At 35.1% G+C, this 14555-nt stretch overlaps 1 protein-coding gene across 2 annotated transcripts in view; it reads left to right on the top strand.

Annotated features, from left to right (window-relative positions):
• SCN2A (sodium voltage-gated channel alpha subunit 2) overlaps positions 1 to 14330 on the top strand; it is a 96120-nt gene extending 81790 nt beyond the window's left edge. For both annotated transcript variants that reach the window (XM_070422838.1, XM_070422839.1), the window contains exons 24-27: positions 358 to 495; positions 847 to 951; positions 4732 to 5002; positions 10925 to 14330. In XM_070422838.1, the coding sequence (XP_070278939.1) occupies positions 358 to 495; positions 847 to 951; positions 4732 to 5002; positions 10925 to 12126 (1716 nt within the window). In that variant the 3' untranslated portion in view covers positions 12127 to 14330. The remainder of the gene's footprint in view (positions 1 to 357; positions 496 to 846; positions 952 to 4731; positions 5003 to 10924) is intronic.
• The last annotated feature ends 225 nt before the right edge of the window (positions 14331 to 14555 follow it).

The following is a 14555-nucleotide window of genomic DNA, read 5'->3' as shown; positions in this document are numbered from 1 at the left end:
TTATAGATTCACCAAGCACTGTTTTAAGTACTCTTCATATATTACTACTATATTTAACCTTCCAACTACCATATGAGGTTTAGGCTTTATTATTTCCATTTTACAGATGAGGAACTGAGTCAGTATATTTTAAAGGTTTTAGCATAACATTTCTTCTTTTGGAGGAGGAAATCCTGACTTTGCATGCCCTATTGGGGTATTTGCTTATAAAATGCATTCATAATCTAAGTAGTTATTGGGTGGAATTAATTTTATTCCCAGTTATTGAGACATGCTTTGAGAATTGAAAATTCACATGATATTCTTTTTATGAAACAAGTATTAGGTCTAATACTGGTCATTCTTTATATTTTGTAGGTAGAATTACAACCAAAGTATGAAGACAATCTGTACATGTATCTTTATTTTGTCATCTTTATTATTTTTGGTTCATTCTTTACTCTGAATCTTTTTATTGGTGTCATCATAGATAACTTCAACCAACAGAAAAAGAAGATAAGTATACTAAAACTTTATCTTTGTTCTAAATGTGAACTGAACGTGTCATATTGTTTCTTTTTGGCTCCAAAATGCAGCCACAAAAAAGAAAAAATGTAAAATCCATAAACTATTTTGAGAGACTTATTTAACTATAAGATGGCTTATAACACATGTATTTCCAGTATAGAAATCTGACTGACCAATATGGCATAACTTATATATTGACTATATGCATCTTTATAAATAGAGATATTAATGAGCAACATTAACATAGAACGTGGAGCCAATTTTCACACAGCTACTAAGGTGGATTATATAGCTAGCCAAGAACATGATTTTAAACAAGTTTTTTTTTCATTTCTTTACTTTGGAGGTCAAGACATTTTTATGACAGAAGAACAGAAGAAATACTATAATGCAATGAAAAAACTGGGTTCAAAGAAACCACAAAAACCCATACCTCGACCTGCTGTAAGAATAACACTTTCATCATCAGTAAAAGCTATGTTATCTCTCACTTTCACAGTTCAAATTGTTAGATACTGGTATTTTTTTAATTTTCAAAAAAACGTTTTACCTTAGCAATGTGACTAGCTAGACCAAATAGCCTAAGTGCATGGATTTTATATATGCAATATGTATAAATATATTTTATATACAGACATGTAAAATATATATAAATAAAAATGCCAGTTACATCATTGAGGAGCTTCTAATAATGTAGAGAGGAAAATATATCCATATTGAAATATTGTATATGCTCAGTGTGTAGTGGAAGCAGATTGGGATAATTGGTACATCTCAGATATGCCCCATTTTCTATCCAACTCTGTAGACTGGATGAAATCATTAATGAAACAAGTAACAGTGTGGTTGTTTTTTAACTTCATATTTTCTCCTAGCATCTTGCCCCTACATCAGATAACATGATTCTTTTTATGACCAGTTGTGGCTATTCCAATTATATATTTGCCATTTGCTGCTGGTTCTGTTTGTTGTTGGAAATTGTTGTCAGGAAAGTTCCTTTATTTTTTCAGAACTCCTCCCCCAAGGCGTACATAGTGCAAGGCAATCCAGTGTTCTCCAGGAATCTATATTCTATGAATCAATTAATGACAATATAAAACTAGCTATGCCCGTGTTCAGTTTGTAAGTTGGCCAAAAAATCAGAAAAAATAGTGTTATTGAATAAAACATAAGGAATGTACAGTGTGAGCCTAGTTTTTGAGAAATAATACAGTTTGAATGGATGGGAAGAAAAGCAGACTACATTGCCTGTATGAGAAAATGTATAGTCCAAGCCATGAAAATAAACATTTCCATTGATAATAGTGACATTTTATTTAGTGGGTAGTAAATACAGTGTTTTCTGGGTTAAATGAATGAAGGTAACCATTATCAGTCTGAAGAAATTTATCTTAATTAAGCAATACAAATACAATATAGTTAAAAAAAAACAAACAGCATGCTAATGTGAAAAAAAAGAAGATTTTAGAGACTGGTTTAAGAAGATGTTAGGGACAAAATAACAGATGAGTCCATAATATGGGGTCATGCCAAATAGGACTGAAACATGAGAGATATATGAGCTAATAAGAAAACTCAATGGGCTGAGGCAGCTATAAAGTCTAGGAAAAGAAGGAAAATATGTAGACAATGAAAAACTTAGAACAGTTGATGTTTTATGAAATGATTGGCTCCAATAACCAATGAAAGAAAATGTATTATAAATGCATTTGGCAATACAGATGTAGTTCCTATGGAAGGTCAGACTGAGGTAAGGATTCTAGACTTGCCAGACAGAATTTAGTTATGCTCTGAAGCATAGATTCATTTTTGAAAGATAATTAGAATAGACAAAAAAAAAAGAAAAATGCTGAGCATGAAGCCTTGGGCACTTCCCTATTAGAGGAAGAGGTAAATCAAAGAAGGAAGAGATTGATTAGTAAGTCAGTATGTAGAGAAAGGTATGATTGAGAAAATTTCAAAAAAAAGAGAGCCTGTTTAATTACATCAAATGACATAGATTTACATGGATAGGTGTAGGGATACATGGGAAGAAATCAGGGCATTTAGCTATAATATTATTGGTGACAATTTGGCAAATTAGGAAATGATGTAGTATAATCCATCTTCTTCAGTCATTCTTTAAGATTGTACTGTGTGCCCTGGCCGGTGTGGCTCAGTTAGTTGAGCATTGTCCTGTGCACTGAATGGATGCCAGTTCAATTTCCAGTCAGGGCACGTGCCCAGGTTGTGGCTGAACCCCTGGTAAGGGGCTTGTCTCTCACATCAATGTTTATCTCTCTTTCCCTCTTCCTTACTCTCTCTCTAAAAATCAAGTTAAAATATTTTATAAAAAAAGAATATGCTATCTCAAGCATTTGAAATTTATTTATTTTTTTTTTTTAAATATATTTTATTGATTTTCCACAGAGAGGAAGGGAGAGAGATAGAGAGCCAGAAACATCGATGAGAGAGAAACATCGATCAGCTGCCTCCTGCACATCCCCCACTGGGGATGTGCCCGCAACCAAGGTACATGCCCCTGACCGGAATCGAACCTGGGACCCTCCAGTCCGCAGGCCGACGCTCCATCCACTGAGCCAAACCAGTTTCGGCTAGCATTTGAAATTTAGTATTGAACAACACAGAGTCAATTTAGTGCAGCAAGTTGTAATAAAAAAGTCACACTAGTAGAAATATCCAAGAAAGAATACATACACCACTTGGCTGTGAGAGCTGATAAGGGGGAGGGAGCTCATTAATAGGAAAGTTAGGGAAAGCTTCACTGAAGTGATGCATGAGCTGAGGATTGAAGAAAAATTAGAAGGTATCAATAGGCAAAGTGGAAAGAGAAAAGTCCTCCAGGAAAAGGAGAATGCATATGTGAAGGCCCTGAGGTAGGAAGGCCAGTGAGGCTGGAGTGCAGAGAGCAGGGAAATTTCTGAGAAAGTGAGAACTATCCTGGGAGCAACTGAGGAACAAAGGATGTTTTATCATTATCAAGGGCTAAAATGAAGTGATAGAACATAAATCTCTGGTGAACAAGGCCCCCAGGGTTATACTAGTATACCTTCCTCCAGCATATTCTACACCCTGGAATTTAAATTGGAGACATCAATCAGTGACTAAGGATTGAAGTTTTATATAGAGGTGACCCATTAGGAAACTATATGGGCAGGGCCTCTAAGATGCTTTTTATTCATCATGATAATATGAAAATAAAGACCAAGTTTCTGCTTTTAAGCACATCTGAAACCACTACAACTCCAGATGCTGTATCTGAGAGAAAAATGACATGGTTCTGTCCTGACAGAGGCTCCAAACAAGTGGAAGAGAAAATTTAAGTTAACTAAGAGCAAATCATTGACAATATAATGCCATCAATATTATGACAAATGTGAGCACAAAGTTTTCTGAGATCAGAGTGCTTAAAACTTAAAACTGAGTTAGAATTCACCAGAGACGTCCGTTTTAGATAGAGGAGACAGATAAACAAGATAAAATGATATGACAGAACAGTGATAGGAAATATCAGAAAGGTAGAAATAGAGGGAACATAACCAGACCTGGGAAGGGCAACTGCAGCAACCAAGAAGAAGGAAGACCTTAGAATGGGAATTCAATGCATTTATTAAGTCCAATCCAGCAGGCCAGATATGTATTCAGAGAAAAGAATAAAATGTAACAACCACATGGTGAGGTCAGAACACCAGTAGAGAGAATCCAGACCTGTGAATGTATCGAACCGGGAAACTATGAAGTGTACTAGTATAGGTAGCAGAACACCAGTCTTTGAGAAGGTAGAAGACAGCTTAGCAGAATTTTGTCATGGCCAATGCCTTAGAGTGCTTGACACAGACAAAAATCAGATACAGGCAAAAAAGAACAAAACATGGTCCAATTTGCAGAATTGGTTTACAAGATGAGGCCCTAATTTCATAAACAAGACATAAGGCCCATAAGTTCTTGGAAATAAGGCCCAAACTAAATTGGGCAAAAGTGGAATATCTGAATTGTGAACTATAATTTTTAAAGATAATTTTATTACAGAAGAGTTACCTCATAAAATCTTCACCCAGTTTTTCTTATTTTAACATCTTACATATCAAATTATTCCTAATATAAAACAAACATGTGTGTTTTTATAAAAAGCTGCATTTTCATATTGCTGTGCTAAAATCAAATAAGTTGAACTTGATTTTCCCCCCAGTTCCTAAATGAACTTTTACATATTCTTTGTTCCAGAACAAATTCCAAGGAATGGTCTTTGATTTTGTCACCAAACAAGTCTTTGATATCAGCATCATGATCCTCATCTGCCTGAACATGGTCACCATGATGGTGGAAACTGATGACCAGAGTCAAGAAATGACAAACATTCTGTACTGGATTAATCTGGTGTTTATTGTCCTGTTCACTGGAGAATGTGTGCTGAAATTAATCTCTCTTCGTTATTACTATTTCACCATTGGATGGAATATTTTCGATTTTGTGGTGGTCATTCTATCCATTGTAGGTAAGAAGAGGTACTTTTACTCAATCAAGAAAGTTAACAGTGAAAAGGTGTGTTCTAAAACTTTGATATTAGCTGAAGGATTGTCATATATGGCCTTTATTATGTTGGGATACTTTCTGTCTTCTTCTATTTTATTGAGTGTTTTAATCATAAATGATGTTATATCTTACCAAATGCTTTTTCTGTGTCTATTGATAAGATCATATGACTTCTATCCTTTGTTGTTGTTGTTGTTAATGTGGTATATTACATTGGTTGATTTGCATCTGTTGAACCATCCTCCTTGTGCCCCTAGAATGAACCTCACTTGATTGTGATGTATTATTTTTTTGATGTACTATAGTATTTGATTTGCTAATTTTTTAAAAGTATTTTTGCATCTGTTTTCATCAGAGATATTGATCTGCATTTTTCTTTTTTTGTGGTATCTTTACCAGATTTTGGTATCAAGGTTTATTGGCCTCCTAAAATATGTTAGGAAGTATTGCCTCTTCTATTTTTTGGAAGAGTTTGAGAAGAATAGGTTTTAAATCTTCTTTGAACCTTTGATAGAATTCACTGGTGAAGCAATCTCATCCTGGACTTTTATTATTTGGGAGGTTTTTGATGGTTGTTTCAATTTCCTCATTGCTGATTAGTCTATTTAAATTTTCCAAGTCTTCATTATTTATTCTAGGAAAGTTACATATTTCTAGTAACTTCTCCATTTCTTCTAGATTATTGATTTTGGTGGCATGTAGTCTTTCAAAATATTCTAGTATGATTCTTTGTATATCTGTGATGTTGTGGTGACTTCTCTCATTTCTGATTTTGTTTATATGGGTCTTTTCCCTTTTTCCCTTAGTGAGTCTAGACAGAGGTTTCTCAATTTTCTTAATCTTTTTAAAGAGCCAGCTCTGTTTTATTAATTTTTTTTAAATCCTCACCAGTGTATATTTTTTCCATTGATTTTTAGAGAGAGTGGAAGAGAGAGGAAGAGACAGAAACACCAATGTGAGAGAGACACATCAATTGGTTGCCTCCCACATACCACCAAGTATAAGCCATTGACCAGAATTGAACCCGGGACCCTTCAGTCCACAGGCCAATGCACTATTCACTGAGCCAAACCAGATAGGACTATTCATTTTTTATATAGTCTTTTTGTTCTCTATTTCATTCAATGCTGCTCTAATTTTTATTATTTCCTTTCTTCTGGTTTTGGGTTGTTTTTGTGTGTTTTTTTTCTAATTCTTCAAGATATGATGTTAGTTGTTTACTTGGGATTTCTCTTGTTTCTTGAGATAGGCCTGTAATGATATCAACTTCCCTCTTATTACTGCTTTCTCTGCATCCCAGACATTTTGATATGTTGTATTGTCATTCTCATTTATCTCTATCTATCTTTTCATCTCATCTTTTATTTCCTCTTGGACCCAGTCATTTTTTTAGTAGTATGTTCTTTAATCTCCACACATTTGTGGACTTCTTTACTTTCTTTTTTGCAGTTGATTTCTAATTTCAAGTCATTGTGGTGTGAGAATATGCTTGGTATAATTTCAATATTCTTTAATTTGTTGATGCCAGTTTTGTGACTCAACATATGGTCTATCCTTGAGAATGTTCCATGTGCACTGAAGAATGTATAATCTGATGTTCTGATATTTATTGATTTTCTGTTTGGTTGATCTGTCTAGAGCTGTCAATGGAGTAGTAAGGTCCCCAACTCTGATTGTGTGTTGATCTGTTTCTCCCTTTAGTTCTTTGAGTAGTTTCATTATATATTTCGGTACTCCCTGGTTGGGTGCATATATATTAAGAAGTGTTAGGTTTTCTTGATGTAGTGTCCCCTTTGTCTTTATAAAATGTATATCTTTGTCTCTTGTTATCTTTGTTACTTTTAAATCTATTTTTTCAGATATAAGTATGGTTATACCTGCTTTTCTGTGGATGCTGTTTGCTTGAAGAATCATTTTCCACCCTTTTACTTTTAATCTACCTTTGTTTTTGCAGCTTAGATGTGTCCCTTGTAGACAGCATATGGTTGGGGTTGTTTTTGTTTTTGTTTTTATCCACTCTGCTACTCTGTGCCTCTTTACTAGTGAATTCAGACCGTTTACATTAAGGGTAATTATTGATGTATGAGGATTTCCTATAGTCATTTATCTTTTGTTTTCTGGTAGCTCTATGTCTTCATTGTTTCTTTTCCCTTATGTTTCTTTCCGTTGTTTTCGTTTGGTGGTATTTCATACTTCTTTCCTCTGTTTCCTCTTTATTTAAGCTATGTGTCCTGGCTTAGGAATGTTTGTGTGTGGTTTCAATTAAATTTATAAAAATAAACTGTTAGAAACAATGAACAAATATAGTCAAGTTACAGAATACAAAATCAATGTGCAAAAATCCATTGCCTTCCTGTGTACTAACAAAAGTTCAGAAAAATAAATGAAAAAAGAAATTCCTTTTGCAATTGCAACCAAAGAATAAAATACCTAGGAATAAACTTAAAAAGAATGTGAAAGACCTATATACTGAAAATTACAAAGTACGTATTATTAAATAGATTGAAAAAGACACAAATGGAAAATATCCCTTGTTCATGGATTGGAAGACTCAACATAGTGAAAATTGCCATATTACCAAAAGCAATATACATATTTAATGCAATCCCCATCAAAATCCCAATGTAATTTTTTAAAGAAATAAGAGAAATCATCAAATTTGTATGGAACCACAAAAGAACCTCAATAGCCAAAGCAATCCAGAGAAAAAAGAACAAAGCTGGAAGTATCATGTACTTGATTTTACATTATACTACAGAGCTACAATAATCAAAACAGCCTGGTGTTGGCAGAAAAACAGACACACATATCAATGGAACATAATAGAGAGCCAAGCTATAGAATCATGTATATGGACAGTTAATTTTCAATGAAGGAGCCAGAAACACACTGGAGTGAAGATAGTCTCTTCAACAAATGATGGTAGGAACGCTGGAAAGCCACATGCAAATGAATGAAACTGGATTACAATTTATCCCCATGTAGAAAAATTAATGCAAAATGGATCAAAGACCTAAATGTAAGACTCCCCAAAATAAGTTACATACAATAAGAGGAAAATATAGGCACCAAACTTATGGACATTGGTCGTAGAGAACATTTTATGAACTTGACCCCAAAGATAAGGGAAGTAAAGGCAAGAATAAGTGAATGGAACTATATCAAAATAAAAAGCTTCTTCATAGCAAAAAAAAAACTGACAAAAAAAACAACAACAAAGAGGCAGCCAGCCAGATGGGAGATGATATTGGCAAATAGTAGCTCCGACAAAGGTTTAATTTCCAAGATATATAAAGAATTCATAAAACTCAACACTAAACAAACAACCCAATCAAAATATGGGCAGCGGACCTGAAAGTACACTTCTCCCAAAAAGACATATGCGCGGCCAATAGATATATGAAAAGATGTTCAACCTCACTAGCAATCAGGGGGATGCAAATCAAAACTACAATGAGATACTACCTCACACCTGTTAGAGTGGCTATTCTCAATAAGACAAGCAATAGCAAGTGTTGGAGAGGTTCTGAAAAAAACATTCGGAACTCATTCACTGCTGGTGGGAATGTAGGCTGGTACAACCACTATGGAAAGCAGTCTGAGTATTCCTCGAAAAATTAAGAATAGAGCTACCATATGACCCAGCAATCCCTCCCCTGGGTATTACCCAAAAAAACTTAAAATCATGTATTCACAAAGATATATACACCCCTATGTTCATTGCAGCATTACTCACAGTGGCCAAGACATGGAAACAACCAGTATCCTGCAATAGAGGACTAGATAAAGGAGATGTGGAACATATACACAGTGGAATACTACTTAGCCATAAGAAAGGATGAAATACTGCCATTTGCAACAACATGGATAGACCTTGAGAACATTATGCTAAGTGAAATAAGTCAATCAGAAAAAGCTAAGAATTATATGATTTCACTCATATGTGGGGTATAAAACAAACTCATGAACACAAATAGCAGTGTGGTGGTTGCCAGAGGGAAGGGGGGTGGGGGCAGAAAGGGATCCTAATATATGGTGACAGGAGAATATTTGACTTTGAGGGGTGGATGCACATTGCAATATACAGATCTTGTAACAGAGAAATCCATACCTGAAACCTATATGATCACGTTGACCAATGTCACCTCAATAAATTTAATAAAAATACAACTTTGAAAGTGTTTTTTATGAATTTTTCTCATTCATACAGAAATCTCAAATGAAAATATAACAGCTTATGATTTCTCTAAGTGTACACTGTATATAAAATAATGTGTAAAGCCCTGACCAGTTTGGCTCAGTGGCTAGAGCGTCGGCCTGTGGACTGAAGAGTCCCAGGTTCGATTCCGGTCAAGGGCATGTACCTTGGTTGTGGGCACATCCCCAGTAGGGGGTGTGCAAGAGGCAGCTGATGGATGTTTCTCTCTCATGGATGTTTCTAAGTTTCTATCCCTCTCCCTTCCTCTCTGTAAAAAATCAATAAAATGTATTTTTTAAAAATAATGTGTAAAAACAGAATTTCTATTTTTCTGCTTTCATGTATCATCTTGTCTTATTTTAGATAGTCATACTGCTGTTATATAGACAAGTATGACTTTTAATAAACAATTCATATATGCATACACATATAAACCGCTGGAAGTAGTCCATAAATAAGATATCCTTGATAATTGGTATAGTACACATGTGTGTTTATATACATGTGTTTATATATATAGATAGATGCATATAAGCTTCTTATCTTTGAGTTTAGATAGTTTTCTGTGGTTTGTAATATTCTTCAGAAGTAGACATTTGTTCAAAAATTCAAAACAGATTCATTATCTTCAATACATATTAATTATTTATGTATGTGACATTAAATGAGATGTTAGAAGTAAAAATAAAAGATTTAAGACAAGATTCTGCCTATTGGAGGAATATGAACATACACATAGAGAGAAAAATAGCATTGCACTATTTATACACTTTCTCTGATAAAATAGAATTTTGAAAAAATGTCCCATTTCATTTACTCCTCACAAAAGAGCTATGTGGTAGAAATATAATGATTAAAGGATAAGACTCAAAGGTCATTCAGACCTGGCCTGGGGCCACCCTGTTTCTACTACTTACCAGCTCTGTGACCAGTGGCAGGTTACTTCACCTCCCAAATCCCTCATTTTCTAAGAAATATTTCTGTGAATGTTGTTGTGAGGATTAAATGAGAGTATATAAGTGAATACACTTAGCACTGTGCCAAGCACAAAGAGAAGATTCAGTAAATTTTAAGTTTAACGACAACAACAACATCTAAACAATAACATGAGGGATTATAACCATTTAGTAATACATAAAATTGAGGGCCAGGATTCAGTCCCAAGCATTCCTGTCTCCAAAGCTGGGATTCTCCCCTGTACACCATTTTACATCTTCCAAATAAAATGGATCACAGCCATCTCAAAAGAGTAAAGACTCTCATATTCCTGATCCAAAATCACATGCTTTTTCCATTATTTCTTATGCAAATACTAGAACTAGTATTTTAGAAATATAAATCCATTTCTATGCTTGGCTGCCTTACACTTTGTGGCATATTTAGACCTTCAGTGGTTGGGTATTTCTTTTGATAGATGGTTTTCTTAAACTAGGAAAAATGGCTATTAATACCTTCAGTTAGTAGAAAGGTGTTCATGTTGTAACACCAAACATACCAGTTTTATTTTGCTGAACAAATAGTGCAGATTGTGTATATATGTGTGTGTTAATGTTTGTACTAATATATACCTAATTCTCACGTTCACATTTTATAAAGCTAGTTAACGTTTATCTTAGCAATGTAAACTTTTATTTGCTGATGGTAAATATAACCCTATATTTGCTGTTATCTCTTGGTTTTCTACAGGTATGTTTCTGGCTGAGCTGATAGAAAAATATTTTGTGTCCCCTACCCTGTTCCGAGTGATCCGTCTTGCCAGGATTGGCCGAATCCTACGTCTGATCAAAGGAGCAAAGGGGATCCGCACGCTGCTCTTTGCTCTGATGATGTCCCTCCCTGCGTTGTTTAACATCGGCCTCCTGCTCTTCCTGGTCATGTTCATCTACGCCATCTTTGGAATGTCCAACTTTGCCTATGTCAAGAGGGAAGTTGGAATTGATGACATGTTCAACTTTGAAACTTTTGGCAACAGTATGATCTGCCTGTTCCAGATTACCACCTCTGCTGGCTGGGATGGGTTGCTGGCACCTATTCTTAATAGCGGACCCCCAGACTGTGACCCTGAAAAAGATCACCCTGGAAGCTCAGTTAAGGGAGACTGTGGGAACCCATCGGTGGGGATTTTCTTTTTCGTCAGTTACATCATCATATCCTTTCTGGTTGTGGTGAACATGTACATCGCTGTCATCCTGGAGAACTTCAGTGTTGCTACTGAAGAAAGTGCAGAGCCCCTGAGTGAGGATGACTTTGAGATGTTCTACGAGGTTTGGGAGAAGTTTGACCCCGATGCTACCCAGTTTATAGAGTTCTCCAAGCTCTCAGATTTTGCAGCTGCCCTAGATCCTCCTCTTCTGGTAGCAAAACCAAACAAAGTTCAGCTCATTGCCATGGACCTGCCCATGGTCAGTGGGGACCGGATCCACTGCCTCGACATTTTATTTGCCTTTACAAAGCGTGTTTTGGGTGAGAGTGGAGAGATGGATGCCCTTCGAGTACAGATGGAAGAGCGATTCATGGCATCGAACCCATCCAAAGTCTCCTATGAACCCATCACCACCACTTTGAAACGCAAACAAGAGGAGGTGTCTGCTACCATTATCCAGAGGGCTTATAGATGCTACCTCTTGAGGCAAAAAGTTAAAAAGGTTTCAGCTATATATAAGAAAGACAAAGAAGGTCACGGAACACCTATCAAAGAAGATATCAAAGAAGATATCCTTATTGATAAACTAAATGAGAATTCAACTCCGGAGAAAACCGATGTGACACCTTCTACCACATCTCCACCTTCCTATGATAGTGTGACCAAACCGGAAAAAGAAAAATTCGAAAAAGACAAATCAGAAAAGGAAGACAAAGGGAAAGATATCAGGGAAAGTAAAAAGTAAAAAAGAAACAATATTTCTTTTCTGATCAATTGTTTACAGCCTGTGATGGTGATGTATTAGTGTCAACAAGACTCCCACAGGAGGTCTATGCCAAACTGACTGTTTTTACAAATGTATACTTAAGGTCAGTGCCTCTAACAAGACAGGGATCTCTGGTCAGCCAACTGGGACTCAGCAAACCAGAAAATCAGCATTGACAGGAGGTTTCTGTTTTCACAACCAGCTGACACTGCTGAAGAGCAGAGATGTAATGGCTACTCAGACCATAGGCACCAATTTAAAGGGGGGAGGGAGGTTCAATTTTTATGTAAATTCAACACGTGACACTTGATAACAATAATGGTCACCACTGTTTATGTTTAACTGCCGCACCTGCCATATTTCTACAAAATGTACGCTGTGAATTTATTGTTGTTTTTTTCTTTTGTTTTAATTCACAGGTTGTTTACTATTATATGTGACTATTTTTGTAAATGGGTTTATGTTTGGGGCGAGGGATTAAAGGTAGGGAATCTTTACATTTCTCTACTGTATAATGATATATTTTAAATGAAGGCATGCTGCACTTCTCATTCACACATGAAAAAAAAATCACATCACAAAAGGAAAGAGTTTACTTCTTGTTTAAGGATGTTTTTAGATTTTTGAGGTGCTTAAATAGCTAATCATGTTTTTAAGGTGTCTCATCCAGGAAAATTTTAATGTGCCTGTAAATGTTCCATAGAATTCACAAGCATTAAAGAACTGTTTTATTTTTACATAATTCATTATATGTACATGTATATATGTATATATGTATATGTGCATGTATATACATGTAGATGTATATACACACACCATTACATAGTCATTCAGAATCCCGGCAGCATGACTATAACATTTTTGATAAGTGCCCTTTGGCATAAAATAAAACTATTCTATCAAGTCCTTTCTAAGAACCCGAACTGACCAAAAAGCATCCCCACCACCACTTTATAAAGTTGATTCTTCTTTTTCCTGCAGTATTGTTTAGCCATTTTCTGCTCTTGGTAAGGTTGACAGTGTATATGTCAATTTAAAAAAATAAATAAAAGTCTGCTTTGTAAATAGTAATTTTACCCAGTGGTGCATGTTTGAGCAAACAAAAATGATGACTTAAGCACAGTATTTCTTGCATCAAATATGTACCACAGTAAGTATAGTTTGCCAGCTTTCAACAGGTAATATGATGTAATTGGTTCCATTATAGTTTGAAGCTGTCACTGCTGCATGTTTATCTTGCCTATGCTGCTGTATCTTACTCCTTCCACTGTTCAGAAGTCTAATATGGGAAGCCATATGCCAGTGGTAAAGCGAAACCAGTTGTTCTACCAAGACCTCATTCTTCATGTCATGAAGCAATAGGCAGCAGCAAAGAAGAGCTTCTTGCTTTTTATTCTTCCAATCTCCATTGAACACTCTATGGTTAAAAAGCCCAACTGTGCAAACATGTTGCAAGCCGCTTAAATCTGTTGAAAATATATGGTTAGAGTTTTCTAAGAAAATATAAATACTGTAAAAAGTTCACTTTATTTTATTTTCAGCCTTTTGTACATAAAATGAGAAATTAAGAGTATCTTCAGGTTGATGTCACAGTCACTATTGTTAGTTTCTGTTCCTAGCACTTTTAAATTAAGGCACTTCACAAAATAAGTAACGAAGACTAAAATGCAGTGTAGATTTCTGCTTTTTTATTAGTACTGTAAACTTTGCACACAATTCAATGTGAGAAAAATATCAGACTAAGTCCAACACTTATTTGCTTTCAAAGTAATGCCCTATCATCAAAAGGCTTAAGGAAAGATCAGCTGATATGCTTGGCATTGCTTGAGCAGATGTTTCCACATAGTCTTTATATTGAGTAAATCATCAGTCTTTTCTAGTGTTTGTTTATACAGGTAGATCTTATTCTCATTAACCCACATGGCGTTATAACTGTATCGGGTATGGTATGAGATCCAAGCTTTTTCCCCCCACAGAATCAGATAGTGAAATTATATTACCAGTTATAGCAAAACATTTTGTGTTTCTTTCACAAGCAACATTAAAAGTAGATTCTTTATACTAAAGCTATTGACTTGTAGTGTGTTGGTGAAATGCATGCAGGAAAATGCTATTACCATAAAGAACGGTAAACCACATTACAATCAAGCCAAAAGAATAAAGGTTTTGCTTTTGTTTTTGTATTTAATTGTTCTGTCTTTGTTTCTATCTTTGAAATGACATTAAAAGGTAAATTTCTATCATGTAAAAATGATCAATCAGAAAAAATTAATGTAAAGAATAGACATGAAATATAATAATTCATCTTTAATTTTTTTCATGGAATGGAAATTAATTAAGAAGAGTGTACTAGATATCTAGTTTAAATATAGGCCAAAAGCCTAGATATGGTATTGGTTAGTGGAAAG

Source organism: Myotis yumanensis, unplaced genomic scaffold (genome assembly GCF_028538775.1).
Source record: "Myotis yumanensis isolate MYYU_CA2020_CCGP unplaced genomic scaffold, mMyoYum1.0.hap1 SCAF_8, whole genome shotgun sequence".
In the NCBI taxonomy this organism is placed as follows: Eukaryota; Metazoa; Chordata; class Mammalia; order Chiroptera; family Vespertilionidae; genus Myotis; species Myotis yumanensis.
This window is presented reverse-complemented; position numbering and strand designations above follow the sequence as displayed.